The sequence below is a fragment of the Chionomys nivalis genome, chromosome 6 (assembly GCF_950005125.1).
Source record: "Chionomys nivalis chromosome 6, mChiNiv1.1, whole genome shotgun sequence".
NCBI lineage: Eukaryota > Metazoa > Chordata > Mammalia > Rodentia > Cricetidae > Chionomys > Chionomys nivalis.
The window spans coordinates 80,961,160-80,983,625 of record NC_080091.1 but is presented as its reverse complement, the minus strand read 5'-3'; the positions used below and the strand labels follow the sequence as shown (position 1 = coordinate 80,983,625).

Genomic DNA, 22,466 nt, shown 5'->3' with positions numbered 1-22,466 from the left:
ATTTCAGAATTGGCTTTCTAGTTTGATTTTTTAATATTATAAGGTATGTCAGTAGAAGAGTGTTTTGACTTACGGCATTTGACTATCTAAATTGTAATGCGATCATACAAATTTCAAATACTTGTGAACACGAGTAAGTAGGCCATTTCTGTTAATATTTTTTTATAAATTTGGCTTTTTCCCAGAAGACAGATTTATTTTCATTCAAATTAAACAAAATGCTTCTTACATATCTTACTCATTAAAGAAATGGCATCTAACTGTAAATGTTTCTCTTCCAACTAAAAACACCTGCTCTTTGCAAACAAAACACAAACAGATTGTAGTTCCTGGTAACAAAACTCAAGCTTTGGAGTTTTTCTCTCTGTAATACTGTCTTCTTTCATCTGCTACCCTCTTCAGGAATATTAATTCTTAATATTATGAAAGCTGTGGGTTCAGAATGCTATAAAATCAAGAATTTCTTGAAAATTTTGTGCAGCTGTGGTCATGGAGCACTCTTCATCAATCACACGACCATTAGCCTCGATGCGTGTGCAAAATGAGCAAAAACTGTGCATACGTCCACAGAGTTCAGTCTCATTAGGGAGTTAATCAAAACTGGCATCTTTGAAAACAGTGGAGAAGAGGAAGAATACTTTCATTTTCCTTTATTTTTCCATCTTAGACAAGAGATTTTTGCCACCTGCTTCTCATGACAGTGTTCCCACCAACATAAAGTGAGTACCTAAAATGGTATGCTTACAAGCCCAAATGTCACAGGGATTGATTATGTCACCTTGGTGGCATAGTCACACTATGTTTATTATTGGACAATTACATATATATATATTTCAAATATATATATTTGAAAAAGTATCTGTTGCAGAGGCTCAATTTAAGCTTGCCAACAGCAACCGGTAACCTATACAACAGGGCTATCACAGTGTTTCTAACTACCAGCGATTGTGACTAACCTAAGCAGCCTTTCTCTTTCAAGCTATTGTATAGTGTTCCTGGAGGGAGAGCTGCATACCAGCCTGTTGCTTCATATTTTACCTATTATTCGCCTTCTTTGTGAAAGCATGCACCCTTAAGTTTTGCATGGTTTCACCAACTAATAAAAATATCAACGAAAGAGGAGCAGAAAGGATTACTGCTAAATAGTACCACTGTTGAACTTAGGGAGTGCTGCAGTAAAGAGTACTCTTGATCTAATTCAGGTACTATTTATAACTACTATCTGCGGTACCTCTAACAGCTTGTAGGGAATTGGTAATGTGTGCAAGCAGGCTGTGTGTTCTTTTTATAAGTATAGGAAGGGTTTTTTTTTCACCTACATGATCTAATCATAACTGAATTTTTTTCCTCCTGTCATCTGTTATTCTCTGATGCAACAACAAAATCAATCTGTTTTAAATTGATCTAAGTCCAAGTGAAAAAGAATGAAACACTGCAGAATACTATTGTAATGTTTTCACGTTGTTTTGTTTTTTTATTTGATCAGCACCACCATTCCTCAAATTTAGCTGATTGAATTCAGGCCTTTTAACTTCTTCCTATAAAGCTAATGATATCAAAATGAGGGTACAGCTGCCACTTGTTATTCGATATCCTCAAAGTAGGAACAGTGAAAACAGGAAATTTTATTGGGTCTACAGTCTAATTAAAAGCCACAGCTTTGTAATTGGAATGGCTTTTCAACACTCTTTAGGATTGTTCTGAATGCTGATCTAAGCTTAAAATGTTCATTAGTAACTCATTAAAGACTTAGCTACAGTCCAGTGGGTGTGTCCTGAATATAATGATGGGCAAAGGTGTGTGCAAATGTGTAGACACATAATTAGAGAAACTGTCACATTCGAGGATTAAGGATATACAATGTGGTCTTTGAAAAACACTGTTGAAAGCAAGTGACCCCAAGATGGTACTGTATTTTAAATTTTGCTTACACTTCAGGTCATTTGTTTTGCATTTAATTCCTAAAGGCATTTTTTAATGAGTTCACCCTCTCAGAATCAAATGCATGACGTTTTGTGTGAGAGCCTTTCTAAACATCATTTTCTTTAGTCCTCAGACTATAACAATGTTGGCCTAATTATCCTTTTATCAAATAAGAACCTTGTGATTTAAACTGATTCAGGAAATGTATCTTGAGTGTAATAGATCTGAGCCAGAGTCTAGAGCAAGAGTGTTTCAAATATCATCCAGCAGAACACTACTGCCATTTCCAATATGAAACTGGCTTAGCTTAGCCAATAATATAAGCTTTATTCTGAGGCTTCATGAAAGCAGCGTCTTCTAGACTAACTGATCTCTTTCGTGGTTCCTTAAAGGACAGGAACAAGTCACAGCCAGCATTTATTAGTCACTTGTTCCTGAGCTCTCAATCCTTTCTTCCCTAATAATGACTTTTGCTATATAGTATACACAACAGGCTCAAATCATAATAGTGCTTAGTTTACACCATCCTGAGGTCTAAATTTCAGCTTTGTTGCTGAATTCCCTGTCTTCATTTGTGAGTAGATTGACGGGCTCAAGGTGAAACAAAAAGACATTAGTATACAATACATAGCTTTCATAGGAAAGCATGAATTATGAATCTGCATAATTTTCTTGAGATGTTGTTACAGTTTCAATACACAATATCAACCACAGGCTCACTTGTTAAAGGTCTGGCATTCGGTTGGATGTGGCATATCTTAGATTCTCTCTCTGTTTCCCACTCCCTGTGAGTTACTCTCTCTTCGTCTTTTTCTTTCTTGCCCCTTTTCTCTCATCTTCTCTGATCCCACCCTTTCCCTCTTCTTCATTAACACCACATGGGAGCAGCCTGCAGCGTGCCTTCTCTGCCATGGTATCCTGTCTCACCTTTACCCAAAACAATGGATCCAACCAGCTTGGATTTGAATCCTCTGAGCCACATTAACCTTATCCTGCTATATGGTTTACGTGTCAAGTATTAGTTACAATGACAAAAAGACGTGAAAAATTTAGGAATTCAGTAGGTTGCAGGACATGATAGAGAAACGTCCATGGACATAAAATTGTTAACCCAATAGATGTAGTATAGCTTGAAAACTGTGAAAAAATATATTTCTAATTAACAAGATTTTCAAAATCAGGAAGGAAAATAATTGAGTCTCTGTCAAAAGAAGAGACTTTATGGGAAACTGAGATGAACATTCAGTGTTCTCCACGCTTTCCTGAGAAAGAGGAATTGAAAATTGTTAGTGTACTATATGTCACTGTACAAGACCCCTCAGAATGAAACTTCAATAATTCCCAGTCATAAGTTTTGTCCACATAGGACAGTCTTGAAATTATAAATTCCATTATTAATTAATTGCGTAAGTAAGAGAGAGTAGAGAAAAAAGATGTAGAATTCAAAATAACATAAAATTGGTATGACAGGTGAATCTGAGCAAAAAATTCACTCAGAATAGTCAGTCTAAAAAAAAAAAACCCACCAAACTTGGATCATATATAATAAAAATATCTTCTTATCTCCTTTTAAAAAGATTTTTCTAATAAAATATTTATAATTTAATAATAGGGACAAACAACTTAAAATTAAGAAATCAATAAAAGGTATGGTAAAGAGAGTGAGAAGCAGTTTCTAATCATGGACTTTAGAAAAGTACAGATTACAGGAACTGTAATTGCTATGGCTCCACCAGATGGGCTAAGCAAGACTAGTCCAGAACATGCAGACAGGAAAACCTTCACGAACCCTGAGAACGTGGACCTGTTTGTCTCTTTGGTTATGGAGTTCAACGGTCCTTCAAAATGGCAGGAAGAATTCTCAGATGGTTCAGAATTTCTACTCCTACATAAATACCAGAGAGAAATGCAAGGACACCCAAATAAAACATGCCACAAGAACGTTCTTGCAGCATGACTACAAGCACTCAAAGAATGGAAATAATTTACATTTCTATCAACTGCTGAGTACAATGATGAGTATATCTACAGTGGAATTTTATTATGAAATAAAATAATTAAGAAATTATACATGTTAGGTATAAATAACTTTTAAGTGGCTGGGGGAAATGGCAATCACAAAAGACATGTATACATGAGCAATTTATATGATTAACCTATATGATTAATTTATATGATTTATATGGGAAAGATTAACCTATAAGGAGAGAAAACAGATTCTTCTTCTTCTTTTTTTTTTTTTTTGGCTTCCAAGGGTCCAAATGTACAGGGATGTCTTTACCAGGCAAGGTTCTCTTTCTGGAATACTTATTACAATGAGATAAAAATCAATTGTACAATTGATGCATCATTTAGATATACTGAAATTTAAATTAGTTCTATGGCATATAAAATATAATCAATAAAAACAAAGTGTATTCCATAGTATGGTTTTGAAAGGGATTATTAAAGTAAATATGTTTGGGTCTTCAAAAATAGGCTATTTTTTATGAATTGGTGTCTTACTTGCTTTTCATGAAAGCCTTAAATTTTAAAATATCTCTCCCATAGCCGTGACTCTGAGTTTGAAGCTTCTTTCACAGAAATGTGAATAGAAGTTAGTGCCCATCAACTCAAAGCAAATCCATACAGACTGTCCATAAGACCCTTCCCTAGGACTTTGTCAATAACTGTTTGAGAAGTGCTGTACCACCAATCAGGGTCTTTCCATAAAAGTGAGTAGTTGTGCGCTCAATAAACCCCTGAAAATATTTGGAATGCTTAGAAGGAGGGCAATGGCTCTGAAAAAAAAAAAATGCATACTATGCAAGCCTGAGGACCTGGAAGAATAAATTCTCACAATCCATGTGGGAATGGGTGAATGAGTGACTTGTATTTGCCGCCTGAGCTCTGGACATGCAGAGACAAATGCTACTTTGAGGTGTACTGGAGTCAGTTCAGCCTACATGGTGAGCTTCTAGCCAGCGACAGTCCCTATCTCAAAACCCGAATAAACACAAGAAACACACCAGAGCGCATGCATCCACTCACACAGGAACACCCACAAGAAAGGGTATTCTCTAAAAGTTGTTATCAGTTTGGGAGGCTATGACATCCATAGCCCGAGTGGTCAACACATTTTAAAAACTAGAGATAATGTGAGACAATGCAAAGATACTTCCTTTCAGGAAATGAGTGTTACATAACTAAAACAATAATCTTCCTGCCACCCTCAATTTGAACTTCACTTGATCTCTTCCCTGCTTAGGTATGTGATTTTCTGGGTGCCTACTCCTAACTTTACGAGTCGAAGGTAATCTGTAGCTCATTTAATGGGTCTGAGTTTTACAATTTATCAACATGCTGACTCTGCACATTCCATTTTAAGTACTCCATATTCTCTAAGTTTATAAAGATACTTTGTATTCAGCCAGGCAAGTACCTTACTATTGGTCTCGTGTGTTTATTAATTTATCCCTTCTTTAAAATAGTCTGGCCATGGTGCTGCACACTTTTAATCACAGCACTGGGAGCTAGACGCAAGCAGATCTAAGAGTTCAATGCGAGCCTGGTCTACAGAGAGTTCAGAAGATATCTAAGACAACTTTTGTTGTGTTTGTACATAGAAATGCTCATGTGAGAATTTTGAAACCTATATAATATGAAAAATCTCCAGGTAGATTAATTCAAAAATATTTAATGGCTTTGCAAAATTTCAGATTTGTTTGCATGTCAGTTTTATAATTCTAAGAACATTAAGGAATTTTCTTCATTCAGACTTTTACTATTCTGATATTTCCTCAACAACACACATTTTTTTTCTGTTTGCTGTGACTGTGTGTGTGTTATATATTGCAATAAAAATGATGCCCATTAATTCTGAGCAAAACTTTTAATAATAATAATGACAACAATAATTTTGGACATTGTCTCATAAGAACAGGCTGAACTTAAGTTCACTAAGGTCATCTGAAGGTTATTTGAATTTCTGATCATTCTTGTCTCTAATTGGATTCCTGAAATTCCAGGCATGTTCCATCAAGCCGGTTATTATGTGGCATGGGTGTTAAACTTAGGGTCTTCTGCATGTGAAGAAGCAAGCACTCTACCATATAAGCTACATCCTTGTCCCAAATGTCCTACTTTGACTTTTCTGAATGCTTTATTAAATAGCTGCAAATAATACTGTAATGTTTAGCATTTATTTCTTGTACTACCTATAGTTTCCTCATTAGTATAACATGCCAAATTTGTGAACTATTTAATACAAATTAAAATGGCAAGAGAGAAATTGTACTTTTCAAGTATTACTACTCTTCTAACTTATTCATCACTCCCTAAAAGGGTAATTACTTTAATTTCATGTTTTATCTGAATCTAAAACATACATTATTATGCTTCTTTTTAATGCTACATGTAATAGTAAGATAGCTATGTTCTTCAGTGCTAAGCCATAAGATATGAATTGAAAAGGCAGAGTGCCTTTATTTCAAAGAATAACTTTTTAACATAAGAACAAAGGTGTAAGAATTTGTTATAACTAAGCTGAGTAGTATAAATATATCAAATATTCTTAAAAATTATTTTCACACATATATGAGTACGGCCAAAACCCTAAGACATTATACTTATTTCTAAGTCTAGGGACAGGTTTCAAATTCTGATTTAAATTTCTATTAGAGGAATTACTTTAACAATGAAATAGATTACACTAGTAATGGCAAACAAACAGAGAGACTATCGTAGGTGAAGCCAGTAAAGGCTTTTGTAAAACATGATGACATGGTTTGTATCCCTGGCATGCACAGAAACAAGCGGGCATGTTTGTTATATACTTTAATAACAGCTCCAAAATGGAGATGCAGAATCTAAGACTCTCTTGTCAGTCAGTGTAGCTAAATCAGCAAGACTCAGTCCCAGTGAAAGACCTTGTCTTAAAAAATAAGTCATAAATCCTCTGAGAAATGACCTAGGGGTTGACTTCTAGCCTTCACACTCCCAGGCCTAAACAGGAACAAAAGAACAAGAACACACACATGTGCATGCACACACTTGCATACACACACACACACACTGTCAAACAAATAATGGACTATGGTCTTGGAGGTTACTGATCATATTCAAAATCAACTTCAAGGCATTCAAACTCATACCAAATGTGTGAAGATTGTTTAAACAGAAGGCTAATCAAATCTCATTGTTCTTAATTTTGTGTGAAGATCTTTAATTACTCTGAAAACACAGCTAATAAATTTCTCATAGAAATTCTCAACTAAACTAGTTTACCTGAAAAAGCACTTTATAATTTTGATATGTTTTCTTTGGCAGAAAGAACATTTATAGACAAACAAAAAATCAAAAATACCCCATTACTTCTAGCATGCTGACAAAATTTCAGTAAAAACAGAAATATTAAATGAAAATAAAAATGCAATTGATAGTGAAATATAAAGTTTAATCCTAAGTTATCAATTAAAAACCTAGAAACAGTAGAACAAATTCCCTCTTCTTTTGAGCGCTGTCTCCTTATGGACAACTGCACAGTTAAAGAAATGGTCTCCCATGTCAAACCAGGAAACTGTTGCTATTGAATATTAGCAATTTGAATAGCTAAGAGATAATTTGTCAATCAGAATGAAGAAAACAAATGTCTGTAATATGTACTATGGTTGCTTACTTAAAATTACAAGTGTGATTGGCGTTCTAATACTGAAAAAGAAAGAAAACAGCAGTCTAAAGAAGAGGTTACCAATGACTACTATATATTAAGATATTTTATAATTCAATCCACACTAAATATTCAAATAGCCTATTGCAGTCACACTCTATCCGTAGCCTAAGATATTAAAATAAGATAAATTTCAGTCCCACAAAGTATTCAAAATATATAAAATATGAACATAAGAAAGTGCTATTTCACTCTTAACATGTACACATTTCTCATAAGTTATCACTACACAAAATCTCACATATAATATAGTCCCAGGTACAAAAAAATCTTTTCAATAGTCCTGCTATCAAGAAAACATGGTGTTAGGATCATACTGGTATTTAACATTTTAGTATTATAGAAAATAAGGTGACTTAAAATGTATATATTTTGAAATTCTTTAAAAATTGACTAATCTGAATTATATTGGATGCGTTAGCATTGAACTCATACACCAATATCATGACACACATTTTTGTGCACAATGCATTTAAATATAAAATACTTAGAACATTGCTACTCTTACAAATCACTTATGATGGCAAATATATTACAAGGATGATTAATTTCTAAAATCACCAAAGTTAACTATAGCAGAGACGTCAACCTAACTTTTCACAAACAGTAAGGCACCTCTTCATAGAAAAAATATAAGGCAAAATATGCAGCAAAATTAAGTTTGGACTTGTCAAGCTTTGTGTCACTTTAGCAATTTAAAATGTATAGATTAGTAAAAGCACTATAGTATGAAGTAGATACAACTATAAAAATTATTTTATAGAAATAAAATAAAATATAGAACATAAATAAGACACAGGCGACCAGTCTTTGGCACTTACTAAGAACGGTCCATTATAATTACTTAGATATAATGTAACACACTAGCCGAGATTTATTTTTAACAACGAGACTTGCAGTAGAAAAGCACACATAAAATACTCCTAAAGTTTTTCAGTCCCTTTTCTCTCTGAAGATGCTATAAAAACACGATTTCCTGTCTATACAGTATGCTGACTGAGCACACTTTCCAGCTTCTTGTTTGTGACTCAGTATAACTGTAAGGAAAGTCTGATTAAATTGAGTAGTTAAAATATCGCAGCACCATGGTCACCTTTTCAAACTGCAAATCTGTAGTGGCATTTCAATTGTATTTTAATAAATAGAGCCTGCCTGAACTTCAGAGAGCAAAACAACCACAATGGCCAGCTTTACGGACCAGGCCGCAATAACACACACCTTTAATCCCAATGGTGCACGCCTTTAATCTCAGAACTAGGGCGGACTTTAGGGCACGAAGAGACAGCTCTCAGACTCAGTCTCATTCTGAGATTCCTGGAGGCAGGATCGCCATTTCGGACTGAGGTCGAGGTAAGGGCCAGTGGCTGACTGCTTTGCTTTTCGGATCTTCAGGTTGAACCTCAATTTCTATCTCTGGATTTTCATTAATTGTGCCTCACAAACCTTTGGCACTTGAAAGTAGCTACAGAGCAGGAATAGATCTACTTTAAGGTCCCAAATTAGACTTTGAAGTCCTTTTACTCTCAGTCAGGAGTACCAGGAGCTAGGGGTAGTGCTGCGATCCTGTAATTTAAGTTACTGGGAGAACCACAAATTCCCGGGGAACTCATAGAAACTCTACCTAAAAGCACATTGTAAAGATCTGCGGAGCTAGCACAAAGCTGAAGATGTAGATGCATTGATTAGTTTTGCTCAATGCCCTGGTTTATTTATTCTCACCTCGAAAAAGCTCCTGCCACACAAATCACCACTAATTTTGATTCTCCACTTTCCTATCATTTCTCCGAACCACATCTTTAAAATGACCTAAAATCGGTTGATTTTGGTGCAACTCTAGTTAAGCCATGAACTGAACATCATTTTCCAACTTCTCCAGACTGGCCTCATGACAGATACAGATCCTATAAGTTCCTGACGAAGTGGACAGTCATGAAAAACAGAAAAGGAGGAATACAGAGGTGCACGGAGACATAGACTGTGGACAGATAAACACAGAACCAGAGACACTTCCTATTTAAAACCTCAAATATACAAACTTGTTTAATGTGCATGCCCTGATTATTTTTTGTCTCCCAGGGGAAACACTGGTCAGACAATGTGGGGCAACGTGAGGATTATTCACCTCCTATCAACATTATAGGGTTAGTTCCTTTGGCTTAGTTCTAATTTTATCTATGCGTGGATCGCATAAGGATCCATCACTTGACAATTGGTTGCCAATTCAAGGAGTGATTTAAGTATCTCTGTAGAGTTGAATACTTTTATTTGGATGATAACAATGCTGATACCAGTTTTGTGTAAATGTATTTATAAATATCTACAAACCTTGAATCATGAGGTTCAAGTAGTTTTGTTATTGTTTGTGTGTGCTTGTTTTTTTGAGACTTGGGTTAAGGGCAGGGATAATTCCGTACTTTGATTGTCTACTCCTTAGGAGTTTAGATTTACTTCAAGGTAAATAGATCATAGGGAAATGATGGAAGATTTATGAAATCCAACCATTATGTTAGGAGTTATATGTTTAGATTCATCCATTGCTAAATATATAATGCTGTAATAATTTTCTTCCTCCAGATGAAAACTAGGCTTACAGATTTTTAAGGTACTTTCATACAAGTTGTTCATACACCACTGTTATCTTCAGCATCAAAAAAAGTCTTTATGTGACAAATGGTGTTAACTAGTTTGTTGAGAAGAATGGTAACAGCTAGTTGGTGGCAGAGCTGATTTTTTTTAACATTTCTTTCTGACTTTAGAACTTAATCAGGTGCTCGCTTCGGCAGCACATATACTAGAACTTAATCAGTCTGCTCTCAGAATATAGACAGGCAGGTGATTAAAACTTCGGCCTCACTTGCTCCCAAATTTCCAAGATTGCGGAGATGTTATTGTATGCTATATGGAATGCTGTGATTGAAATTGGGTTCAGCTGGCAGGGAGATCCGAACCGATGAAGCAGGTGAGCATTCCCGTGAGCATTGTTAAGAATTGTGTAACACCATTCAAGGGACTTTCCCATTCAGCACCGCTATAATTTTATCTGTAACAAATGGTAATGATAATAACGGGTGATGCTAATAAATCCATGGAAGTGTTGTGAGGGAGACCTGAACCAAATAATCATGCTTGTGGCCGTAATTCATTGTGATGCTTACTGTGTCTATGGCCATAAACAAAAGATTATTAGGCTCACTGGGCACCAGGACTAATTATTTGCTCTGAAGGAGGGACTTCAATCAGGTTACTATTGAGTGGATTCCATTTTTCTAAAGGAGGGCTTCCCTGAACATCAGAAGGAACAAAAGAGATACCATCAAAGAATTTTTTGGGGGGTGAAAAAAAGCTTCATTAAGTGACGTGAATTTTAGTTTTACCATCTGATGGTTCTAATTATGCGAAGCCTGGATAATTTTTATCCTGTTACATCTGAGCTCTAATCAGTGGTACACTTCTCCATTTATGAGCAATCTGGGCCTCAAAAGCTGGTCACTAAAGCTTTTTCTTTTCTGCAAAGTTAGAAATGGCATCACACAAGCTAAAACGGTTTCCTAGAGAAGGTGGGAAATGCTCTCATGTTTTCCATGGTTCAAAGTTTAAAACATGAAAAGTGGGAAAGATAAAGTTTATCCTTAGAAAACCTAAATATTACTTGGGCTGCTAAGGATAAACAACATTAAGGTGGTCTAGGTAGTCTAAACATAAGACAAGATAACTTTGGCTCTTAGGATTAACATAAAGTAAGTATACTAGCAACTTTTTAAAGTTATTTTCTGCTCAGGGTATTGGGTACTTATTCTTTCTCTGTCTCTGCCATCTATCCTCTCTCTTTGTCTTTCTGTCTTTGTTTCTCCATCTGTGTGTGTGTCGTACTCATGCACCTAAATGCTCAGTCAGATTATAGGAGCCCCTGAAAGACCCATACCTATGGGCTTGTCTATGTTTAGGGTTAATTGGTACATACAAGGTATATGTTTTAGAAAATCTGAGGTATGAGCTATGACATAATGATATTCCATACATCGCTGTTTCATTATTTTAAACAACCTTCTTCTAGCAAGTAGTTTAGAGTGACTTTCTGAACATAAATTTGTGTATATTAATATATATATATAAAATTATATTATTTTCTGAATACCAACATTAAATGATGCACCTTTCATGATCAATTAATTATGCATTGATATAATTACTCAAACAAAAAATAAATTGTAGGACCAACAAGGAAATTAATGTTTTAAGACTTGTTCTACATAAATAGAATTCTTTATATATGTTATTTTATTTAATCCTCAAAATAAACTAATAAACCATTTGTTGTTCTGATTTTTAAGTAAAAGGATACAATTTAAATGACCTTAGATGTATGGAGATAATTAGAAAAGGAATGTTTTAAAAATCATGTTTTTTTTTTCCTTTCTTATTATATATCGCAAAATGTTAAGACTGTAAGAGCTGGATTAGGATTAAGAAGGCATAAATAACTAAATTATTGATAAGCCTCCATATTTAAAACACGGTGTTTGTCTGAAGATTTTACTTTCAAGTCAAAAAATTATCTCCATCTTTTAGAGATTTGTTAGAACTGAGTATACCAGATGTGATAACTTTAGAGGAATACTTTTAAAAAACCACAGAAGTCATTTTATTCTATTTACACACTAACAGCAGAATGAACTTCACGCTACAGGTTAGGAACATTGGCCAGACTCAGAGACTTGTCGCAGTTACAAAGGGTTTCAAACTGTCAGTCAGAAACCGCAAGTGACCTAATGAAACAGATAATCTATTCCAGGGCTCACTACACTAGATTTCAAAAACCCTCTAAGCAGTGGCACATAAAGCTGTGTCCTCTTACTTTGCTATAAGAACCGTGAGACTATGGAGAGATTAACACTTTCATTTTAATGTAAAGCCAATGATAGTTAGGAGAAACTTTAAACTGTGAAAGGGAACATACATAGAAATGTCAAATTACTAGTTTTTATTGAAATTAAAATGAATATTAAATGGAAAGCTGCACAAGAGGCTGCTTTCCTGAATAAATACATAATTTATAAAAATTTTAAAAGTATATATTATTTAAATTTTCATAGTGAGGAAAGTACCAAGATGTCTATATAAACAATAGGAGAAAGTTGATCATGAGCTTAATCAGTATTTTCTATAAAATTACCTTTCTCCAAACATTTGCATTTTGTTTGCTTTAAATTGAAAAAGTGGTGTAATAAGAATAAGATGTTTCTAGCAAGAGATCATAATTTGCATTTTTCATATTAGTTTTATATAGTAATAAACACTATTGAAAAGCAAGAGATTATTTTTTTAGGGGAAAGCAAACTGCACTTCCTCCCAAATGCTCCTTCTCTTACAGTAAATATGCAAACTTACTTTATACTAATTAATTAATTCAATTAGCAATATTTTTCATTGTTTGGTAAATCAAAGAACAAAATATGTAGGAGCTCTATTTAGAAACAAAAAGAAAAGTAGACAAATGTTTCAGGTTTCCTTCAGATTTCAGTGGGGACTTAAAGAATTCCAACTGAAAAGTTGTAAATTGGTAGCTCAGAATGTATGGCATGGTTTTTACTCATGTGACTATAAAGTAAGGAACAACTACATCATCCCAAAGAGAAGACTTCAAAGATATCGGCTTCTATGACTAAGTGGGACTCTGGGGTTACACAAAACCAAGAGCACGTACCATGCACTCCAGGTGCGAACAGCATCAAGAGGATGAGCAGCTGTGGTGGCCACATGGCTGTGTTCTCAGGCGAGAGTGCCTCAAAAATGTGTTCCGAAGGGAAACCAAATGAGTGTATTCCTGGTTCCTCTTCTGTATTCCAATATCAATGATTAAAAACAAACACAACAAGAGAAAAAAAAATTCCTCAAAAATAAACACGGCTATTCCAAGTCAGACACCTGCAAAACAGAAAAAAAAAAAAAAAGAAACAGTAGGTTATCCAAAGATGATATTTGTATGTTAGTTTCTTGAATAAGTCTTGTATTTTGTGCCTAAAACAAAATAAATCCCACTTTCTTTAATGAGCAGAAATATTATATACTAAATGAATAAACAATCCAAAGGACATTACTTATGCAGTTATTACCAGTTTATACCCCAGCCTCAGGCATGTGTGAAATAATTCTGTTTCTACTGGACAAATTAATTTAAACAGTATAATGCTAATATGTAAATAGAGATTTATGGCGGGATTTATTTAAACATTTTCCACAAATAAAATGTTTACTTAGCATTAGAATAAATGTTCTCACTTATCACCACTTGTAAAATTCATGGTATTCTAAATACTAAATACGCTGTTTTGAAATAACTTCATAAGATCATTGATTACATAGTTATGTTTATATGAGAAGATACTCTTATACTTCATTGTCTAAAACTTCAATACTTAAATTCAAGTTGAAGTACTGCCTAAATCAAAATTTTGATGACACCATACCTAAAAAAAAGATATTTTATTAAGCATATACAAATATCCTTAAAATTATAAATGTAAATTTTGAATGCAAAAGACTTAATACTAAGAATTTTATATAATACTTATTTAACTGATATTAGGCTTCATTTTGCTAGATTCAAAATAAAAATCTTCCTGAAATACATGACTTTATCATGAGTCAAATTTTCACATTTTTAAAATCTTGTTGTAGCACAGATATAATGAGCATAGTCTTGGGAGACAGCCACTTTATCTCAATTACTGGGCTACTGACATCGTGACCTTATGTTAGCCATTTAATAACTCAGTGCCTCAATTTTCCGGTATGATAAATAAAGGAATATTACTTAATATTCTTGCAAGAGTAGAAATAAGTGAAGCTTAACATTAAACTTCTAAAATGCATAAACGTATATAATGGGTAGAATAACAATGACAAAACAATTGCTACATATGCAATCTTTAATGATTTAAAATACAATGAAATTAATATGTGATGGAGGAAGGTCAGTGGTTAAATAATAAAGAAACTGCTTGGCCTTCATAGGTTAGAACATAGGTGGGTGGAGTAAACAGAACAGAATGCTGGGAGGAAGAGGAAGTGAGCTTAGATGTCACGCAGCTGCTCCCCAGGGCAGACGCGATGAAGCTCCAACCTAGGATGGATGTAGGCTAGAATCTTCCCAGTAAGCGCACTTTGGGGTGCTACATAGATTATTAGAAATGGGCTAAATTAATACGTGAGAATTAGCCAAGAAGAGGCTAGATATAATGGGCCAAGCAGTTTTTAAAAGAATACAGTTTGTGTGTTGTTATTTCGGAGCATAAGCTAGCCAGGCGGCCGGGAGCTGGGTGGCAGGAACACAGCCCGCAGCTCCCCTACAACAGATATGTAATTAAAATTAAATGTTTGGTACAGAATAAATGTTAAGGACTAGGCTGCTCATAATCTACATGAACATAAATCTGTCTACTGTCTGAATATTTGTTCCTGAAGAATGAAAATTTTATGATAAATTTTGCAATTTACTTGTTATCAGTAGCTTATCTAAACAAACATACTTTTATATATATGAAACTTTGATTGGAACCTTTGTAAAATAATCCTGTTCAAAAGCAATGCACAGAAACAATAAAAACATTAAGGATATTATATTTTAAGTCATATATCACAACCTGCACTACACCTATGAATTGCTAATGACTATTTCAGAGTCATCACCATACACACAGTAGCAATGCTTCACAATAAGCCTTACAGAGATGCTAATGTACTTCACAAAAATGTCTTTCTCAACCTAACTGAACGTGGAAGACTCAATGTCAACAGGCGCCCTATGTGGTACAGTTAATGCCTAGAGACAGGGATCAGGGCAGCAAGGAGAAAGTTGATGATTGGAACACAGGTCCCATCCATCACCATTCTATATGATGTCTGATGAGAAAAGCACTACTCAGAAGCCAAAGGAGCTTGAAAAGAAGTAAGACCAAGTGAACCACACATTTTCAAACTGGTACTTTTAATTTAAAAATCTGATGCCTACAAATATCCATGTTATTATAGAGAAATACCATCTGCAGCAAATCTCAAATACGCATGTACATGTGGCTCTTGTGCACATTAGAACAACAAAGGGCCTCCAGCTGAATCCTACTGCTGCTCATGCTGATTCTAAAACAATAATGTTTTCCTCTACAACCTGATTCTGAAAAAAGAATCACCAAAAGCCTCAAAGGCTTTTCTTTAAGTATTTATTGAAGGTTAATGGATAATATATGAAATAAATACTAACAAAATTAAAATAGAAATAAGGACTTGAATGTTTTAGTCATATATTTTAAAAATAGTTCTATCCTCCTTGGCGACTTATAAGGAACAAAATCTAATCTTTAATGCTTTCAAATATTTAATTCAATGCATTTATGTATGCTACAAGTGTGCACTAAAACACTTGTTCATATTAAAAGAGAAAAAATGGTAGTTTGAGAAAGAATAGTCTGGAATAAAGGTTGGTAAAATTGGAGATTGAAAATGACAGTATATTGCAGAATTGTAGCCATGTGGCTTGGTAGAATACTCAAAAATATAATGTAGAATGTCTATTACAATGGAATAAAAAGCGTTTTGAAAGTAATGCAGAGAAAAACAAATTTAATTAATGGCATGACATTGAAATATGTCAATATAAATAACCACCACCACAATCTCTGACTCTAGGACAAGCGCAAGTATTAAAAGTGAGTGTATCTTTGTAAATTAGAGTTCTGTAAATTGCTCAAAAATTTTCAACCATTTTTTAACATTTGTGTACCTGATTTTTGGTCTTGATATGGAACTATTTACAGTTACTATGGACATCAGCAGATGCTGAGACATTAAATGATTCCCTTAAGTGACACATTAAGTGAACTAATAAACCAATTGTATTTAGGTAAATCTAAATATGACACAAACAATAATTATATAAGTCTTATATTGACAGATATTTACTTCATAACACATTCAAGTCAAATACACTATGGCAGAAATAAAATCCATTATAAGTACATATTTGACTTGAATTAAAACTGATGCTTGTTCTGTGCATGGTGGAACATGCCTTTAATCCCAGCACTCAGGAGGGAGGCAGAGGCTGTTGGATCTCTGTGAGTTCCAGGCCAGGCTGGTCTTCAATATGATTTCCAGGACAGCCAGGACTGTTACACAAAGAGACCCTGTCTTGAAAAACAAAACAAACAAAGAAGCAAAAACTAGCATATTATCTGTTTTTTATTTATTTAAATAGTCCCAATTTCCTTTTTAGAATAAATCCAATCTACTATTATAAAGGATAAAACAAAATTGAGTCACAAGAAGCAGCCCAAATGGAGGCCACTTTGTAAGTTTTGAAGGAAGCAAGAGCCAGTATTCTGTCCACTGTATTGGAGTTGCCAAACTACCTATACTTTCTGCATTTTATTGCTCATATTGGATTTCAGTACTGATTTTATCAGGTGGTCTAAGAGTTCAGTAAAGGTAGTCTATATCAGGAACCTATGAAGATTCCAGGCAAAAGAAGGAATTCAATAAATGACAAGGCTCTTGTTCTCACTTAATGCTGGGATTTGTATTTGAAAGTTGAGCCATAAATGGCACATGAGAACACGCTTGTGCGCCAGGAAGCTGGAAGGGCATTTGATATGAGTTGTGGAGTTTCTGACTGAAAGAGGGATGGAATCCTATGCTACAGTGTAATCACAATGCTTTTAGAAGGTTAATTTGATCGTGATATTCAGAAAAAAAAAATAGAGGAAGGGAAAATTCCTTGGACAGAGGCAGTAAGCTATCTGCCAGTGTTAGTGAGATGGGGGTCTCACAGGGATTTCAAGTCCTGGACTGTAATTTAAAGCACAGAATATTGGAATCCAAAACAATGAGAAATATCACTGTTATCGATAGTATTTTGTCAGAGTGGAAGAAAATAAATAAATTAGAAGAGAAAAACAAACAATGGCTCTGAATGAGCCAGAAAGACCCAGGAAAACCATCAAATGGGAAAGAGGAGAGAAGCTGAAGAAACGGTCGCATTTTAGCTAGCATTTGCTGCTTTCTCATTCTTCCCTGTAACTCCCCACTAGACCAAGGAGATCACAAGATTGCAAAATTCAATAAATTTCCAAGATCATTTTTATTTTATTTTCTTTCAATATCAACAAATTCACACTTGTTGCAAATATTAATAAACATTTACTGAATCATAACACTGTCAGAAAGACAATCAACGGGGACCTTTAATCAAGAAATGTTCTCATTCGCATTACCATCCTAGATGATTTGTTTGCTAACAGCAATAAATGTGATTATTTAAAATGTAATTATATGGAGATAGACATCTGTCTTAACCAACTATACCATCACGTTTTTGTTAGTTATTTCAAACTGTAGACTTCATCACTTGCCCAGTGAATGTTTTGTGTAACTTAGTTCAGACAGTATGGTGATGGCTATTATCAGATTCCCTCAGATTGCAAGATATAATATATTGTTAGCTCATGTTACATTTGATTCAACTCATCTAAGAACCAGCTCATGCTAAATGAAGGCATGCAAGTGAAAAGAAGAAATAAAAGTTGAAAAGCATATGGAGAAGGGGGCTGTCCAAAATATTTTGATAAAGATTATAGTTAAAGAAAACTCTGCATGAAACTCATAAAATGGTATGTTCTTATTAAGACATTTCCTAAGATGGCTTAATTGCTTTGTACTGATGACTGATACTGTTTTGATTCTTGCAAATGGATTGTTTTCTACACTTTGCTAAGACTTTTTGAGTAACACCAGTTAGGAAAATACAATGGAGCTTCTCTAAGTACATTGCTTCTTTTTATTATTATTATTACTTTATAAATAATATCAAAGTTTCCATTTCCTCCCCTGCTCCCTAGTCTATTTGGAGGCATACATTGCTTCTTTGCTCCGTTTTCTTAGCAGATTGGTGAACCATAAGGACAACTGAGGGATGTCTAGTCTACAAAGTAACCCAAGCTACCAATCTGTACAGAAAGATATATGTTGTCATTGTTTATTGTTTGACTCAAAATAGCAACGGAGCAAGGGAACACAGATTGACTGTGATGGAAAATCTATAAGACATAACCCAGCTGGCCGATTAATACAAGTAGGATAGCTAGATCTTTTAAGCTACCCTTGAATGAGCCTCAAAATTTATTTTATAGGACTGACAGATTAAGAATCTTGGAAAGTACTGAAACAGCTTTATGCTAGAATGTTTTTCCTAGGATAGTGACTATATGTGTGCTAATTTATCTCTTGTAACTTTTAAAATAAACATTTATATTTGCTGGTATTGGTTTTACTAACATGTCTAACATCACAGAATAGGACAGTAGTATATATAACGAGATCCACAGATAGATTTTCCTTTCAATTAGGCATTGTTTTAATGACATTTTATGTTAAAATATTTCCTGAATTTTCACGAGACAGCTGCATTCAGAAAGATAATATATTCTTGTTGTTACAATTACTGCAATACTATATTGTAATGATATACATGCAGCATGACAAGGTTTAATAATGAACATTAGATCCTATACTTTTTTCTTTAACGCAATCATAATAAAGGAAAATTGATAACTTTGCTCATGACAGAGTAAGATGATAATTTTATATAAAAAACAAAGTGGTAACATTTAAAATGGGATGTATTCATTTTTATTGTTCATGTTTCATTATTATTGACAATGGATAGTATAATGCCTTGTTTATTATAAAACAAGGGCATTTTATAGGCTCTTTGTAATGAGAATTTACTTTCATTTAAAAATCACAATCTCTTTGAAACATAAACATCTCCATGCAATTTATTTATTTTGTATAATGACTTCTCAATATATTGCCCTAAACATTCTTTTTTTTTTCTCATGAAAGTACAGTGTTTGTCCACATGATAGTCATTCATAGATTGTGGTTTCTGTTGACATTTTAGAATCAGCAGCTTCTGAGCCTTTTTTTCCTCAAGAACTTATGTTATATATGAGGCTGACGTAACATGATACCAGTACATGCATCATTAATACCAAATAACACTGCCAAAGCATGATCACCTTTATGTTCCATTCTTTGCTTTTTTAAAAATGTTTCTCTATGTTCACAATGTAACCGGACTTACAATCAATAGGTAATTTTATTCAGGATGAAGAGATGCGTGAAATGTTTCAGATATGTCCTGCCTTTGAATTAATTAGGTCATTGTATTAATTAAGGTATTGACAATTATACAATATGAGGCCCTGGGATCTGAAACAAATGAAGGTCATTATTTCAGCCATAAAATTACTAGAAGTATGTTGGATATAGTTTAATTTTATGATTATGAAGATCATTTTATTAATAATTAAAAATGTCTCATCTAATAACCTGATATGCTTTATACTCACCGTGACTAAACTTACTCAAAAAGCATTCAGTGGGTTGTATTTATACACCCGTGTACATAGGTTTGTGTGTAACGATGAGCAAAAAGAGGCTAGCAGGGTGAGATGAGGGAACCATGGGATGGGTAAGACTAAGAATATTTGGGGGTGGCTTATAAAAAGAAGCGGGGAAAGTAATATAATTCTATTTAAATTAAAAACATATTTTAAAATAGAAAATAAAACCTTTTGAGCTTTACAAAAACAATAGAACTCTGGATTGTATTTGCATTTCTCTGATGACTTGCAGTATCATACACCCTTTCATATTCTTTTTCCTCCATGTTGTTTTCTGAAATTCATGTGTAAGGTTTGAGAAAATGTTAAAAGCCAATTCACTAGATTTCTTGTTTGATTGTTTGTTGTTTTGTCTTTGGCACAGTGGCTACCTGAATGGATCTCTTGCTATTTCACCCAGTAATTGCAACTCCACGGTTGTAGGCCTGCTTCTCTTGCCGTGGTCTGGGTGCTCGGGTCACAGCCTGGTAAGAATCCTGTTCTCATAGGCAACAACTCTGTCGCTGCTAAAGGTAGCTTTAACTAAATCTCTATCATTCTGTTTATAAATAAGAAGGATTCAATGGCTGTGGTAAAAACTTGCTAGTTCAGAGATGCTGGCTGCAATTAGCTAACCTTCCCTCCTCTGCCAAACCACAAAAGCTGCACCACTCCAAAGCCCACCCTCCTGCTTCCTGTATCTCCCTATCTCTCCTGGCTGCCCTCTGATGTTCTAGGATTACTTTCTGTCAACTAATTGTTGACATTGCCTCTTGACCCAAAGTTAATTTTATCTAATTAACACAATGCAAACCTGGTATTCAAAGTGTGTTTGAATATTCCAAAACAATTATTTATTAGATTGTTCTGTTTTTCTGAGACAGGGCCCTGCATGATGCTGGCTGGCTTCAAACTCGCCACATAACCCAAGCTGATCTATATTCTTAGCAGTGGAAATGACATGCATATATCACCATGCGTATCTTAATCAGTTCACTTTTGCTATTAAGTGGCATGAGTTCCTTATGTGTGGACAATAATTGATAGATAAATAAGTTGCTTCGGCATCTAAGCACAGTTGTTGCTCTCTCAGAGTCACCACAGTTGGTTCCCCACCACCAAAGCCAAAGAGCACCATATTGAATACCCAAAATATTTTAGAGACTCAGAAGAAAACATGAAGAGGAGGCCAAAAAGAACAGTGATTGGATGCAGAACACCAAGTTTCCTCATGAGAAAAATACCTGATCTAATGGAGAAGTTCCCTTGAATTTTAAGGACCTTTAAAATATACATTTTATAGCTCATTAGACCAAAAGCATCCATTAGCTTCTTGGAGACATGACCTCTCCATTTCTAGGTCTCCCTCTCTCTCCGGCTTTACCGTTTCATTGTAATCCCATGAGAAAGAAAAGGTGCACTGACATTATTACTGGAATTTTGCTGACATCAACAGAGTCATACTTACACAAATAATATTCATGTGAGCATGTGAATTTTAAAATTAAACAAAAGATCTAAAACTTACATGATAAAAAAGTAGCATTAATCCTTCTGACCTAGAATTATCCTCAACAGCCATAAAAATTACTCTGACATACATCAACATTTTACAGGCTATGGGAGACTGTTCCAAATGAAAGTGATTATTATTTTATGTTCTATTCTCCAAGCAAATTTATAAGGAAATAAAAATGAAACATGTGACTTCAGATATTTTATGGACAAATTAACTAAAATAGTTTAATATATGTAAAAAGTACAAAGTCCATATTTGGATAATTATTGTCTGTCAGAGTAATGAAAACCCTTAAAATCTTCTTCAAGCCTTTTTATTAGAGAACTAATGTAATATATTAAGCATTAGAAGGCAACTAGTTTTTCATCACTTCTTCAATAGAAATATATACCATGCCAGAATAAAGTTCTTTAACATAACAAACATAAAGAAGTTTTATACTATTAAGTCTCTATATAATTCCATCAACCACAAGATACAGTGAAAGACTCATTTTAATTATGGTAAGCATCTTAAATTTCCTAATCCCAGTGAGAAGAAAGTTGTCTGAAAATGCCCTCCATTCTAGGCCTCCGACCCAGTGCCACACTTCTAGGCTGGGCTACATTAATACATGACTGAGATCCTCTGAAGAAAAGTCCAACTGGAAAGCAATTTCTGCTACTTTGAGCTACAGGGTACACCATTCAAGTTTCTGATCACATGACAGTCTGGACTAAGTACATTGATCCTGGGATTTATTGTACAGAGGGTTAATATCTTTATAATAGAAACAATGAGCTATCATTTGCAAGGAGTCATGTTTGTTTATGTGTATCATTGATAATTAATTGAAAGCGTAACTATCTTTGAAGCATAAATATTACTATATAATTAA

General features: G+C 34.3%; 1 protein-coding gene across 15 annotated transcripts in view; it reads right to left on the bottom strand.

The window, feature by feature from the left end:
* Adgrl3 (adhesion G protein-coupled receptor L3) overlaps window positions 1-22,466 on the bottom strand; it is a 742,119-nt gene that overhangs the window by 455,821 nt on the left and 263,832 nt on the right. For all 15 annotated transcript variants that reach the window (XM_057771795.1, XM_057771780.1, XM_057771783.1 and 12 more), the window contains one exon: window positions 13,335-13,555. In XM_057771795.1, coding sequence (XP_057627778.1) covers window positions 13,335-13,389 — 55 coding nt within the window. In that variant the 5' untranslated portion in view covers window positions 13,390-13,555. The remainder of the gene's footprint in view (window positions 1-13,334; window positions 13,556-22,466) is intronic.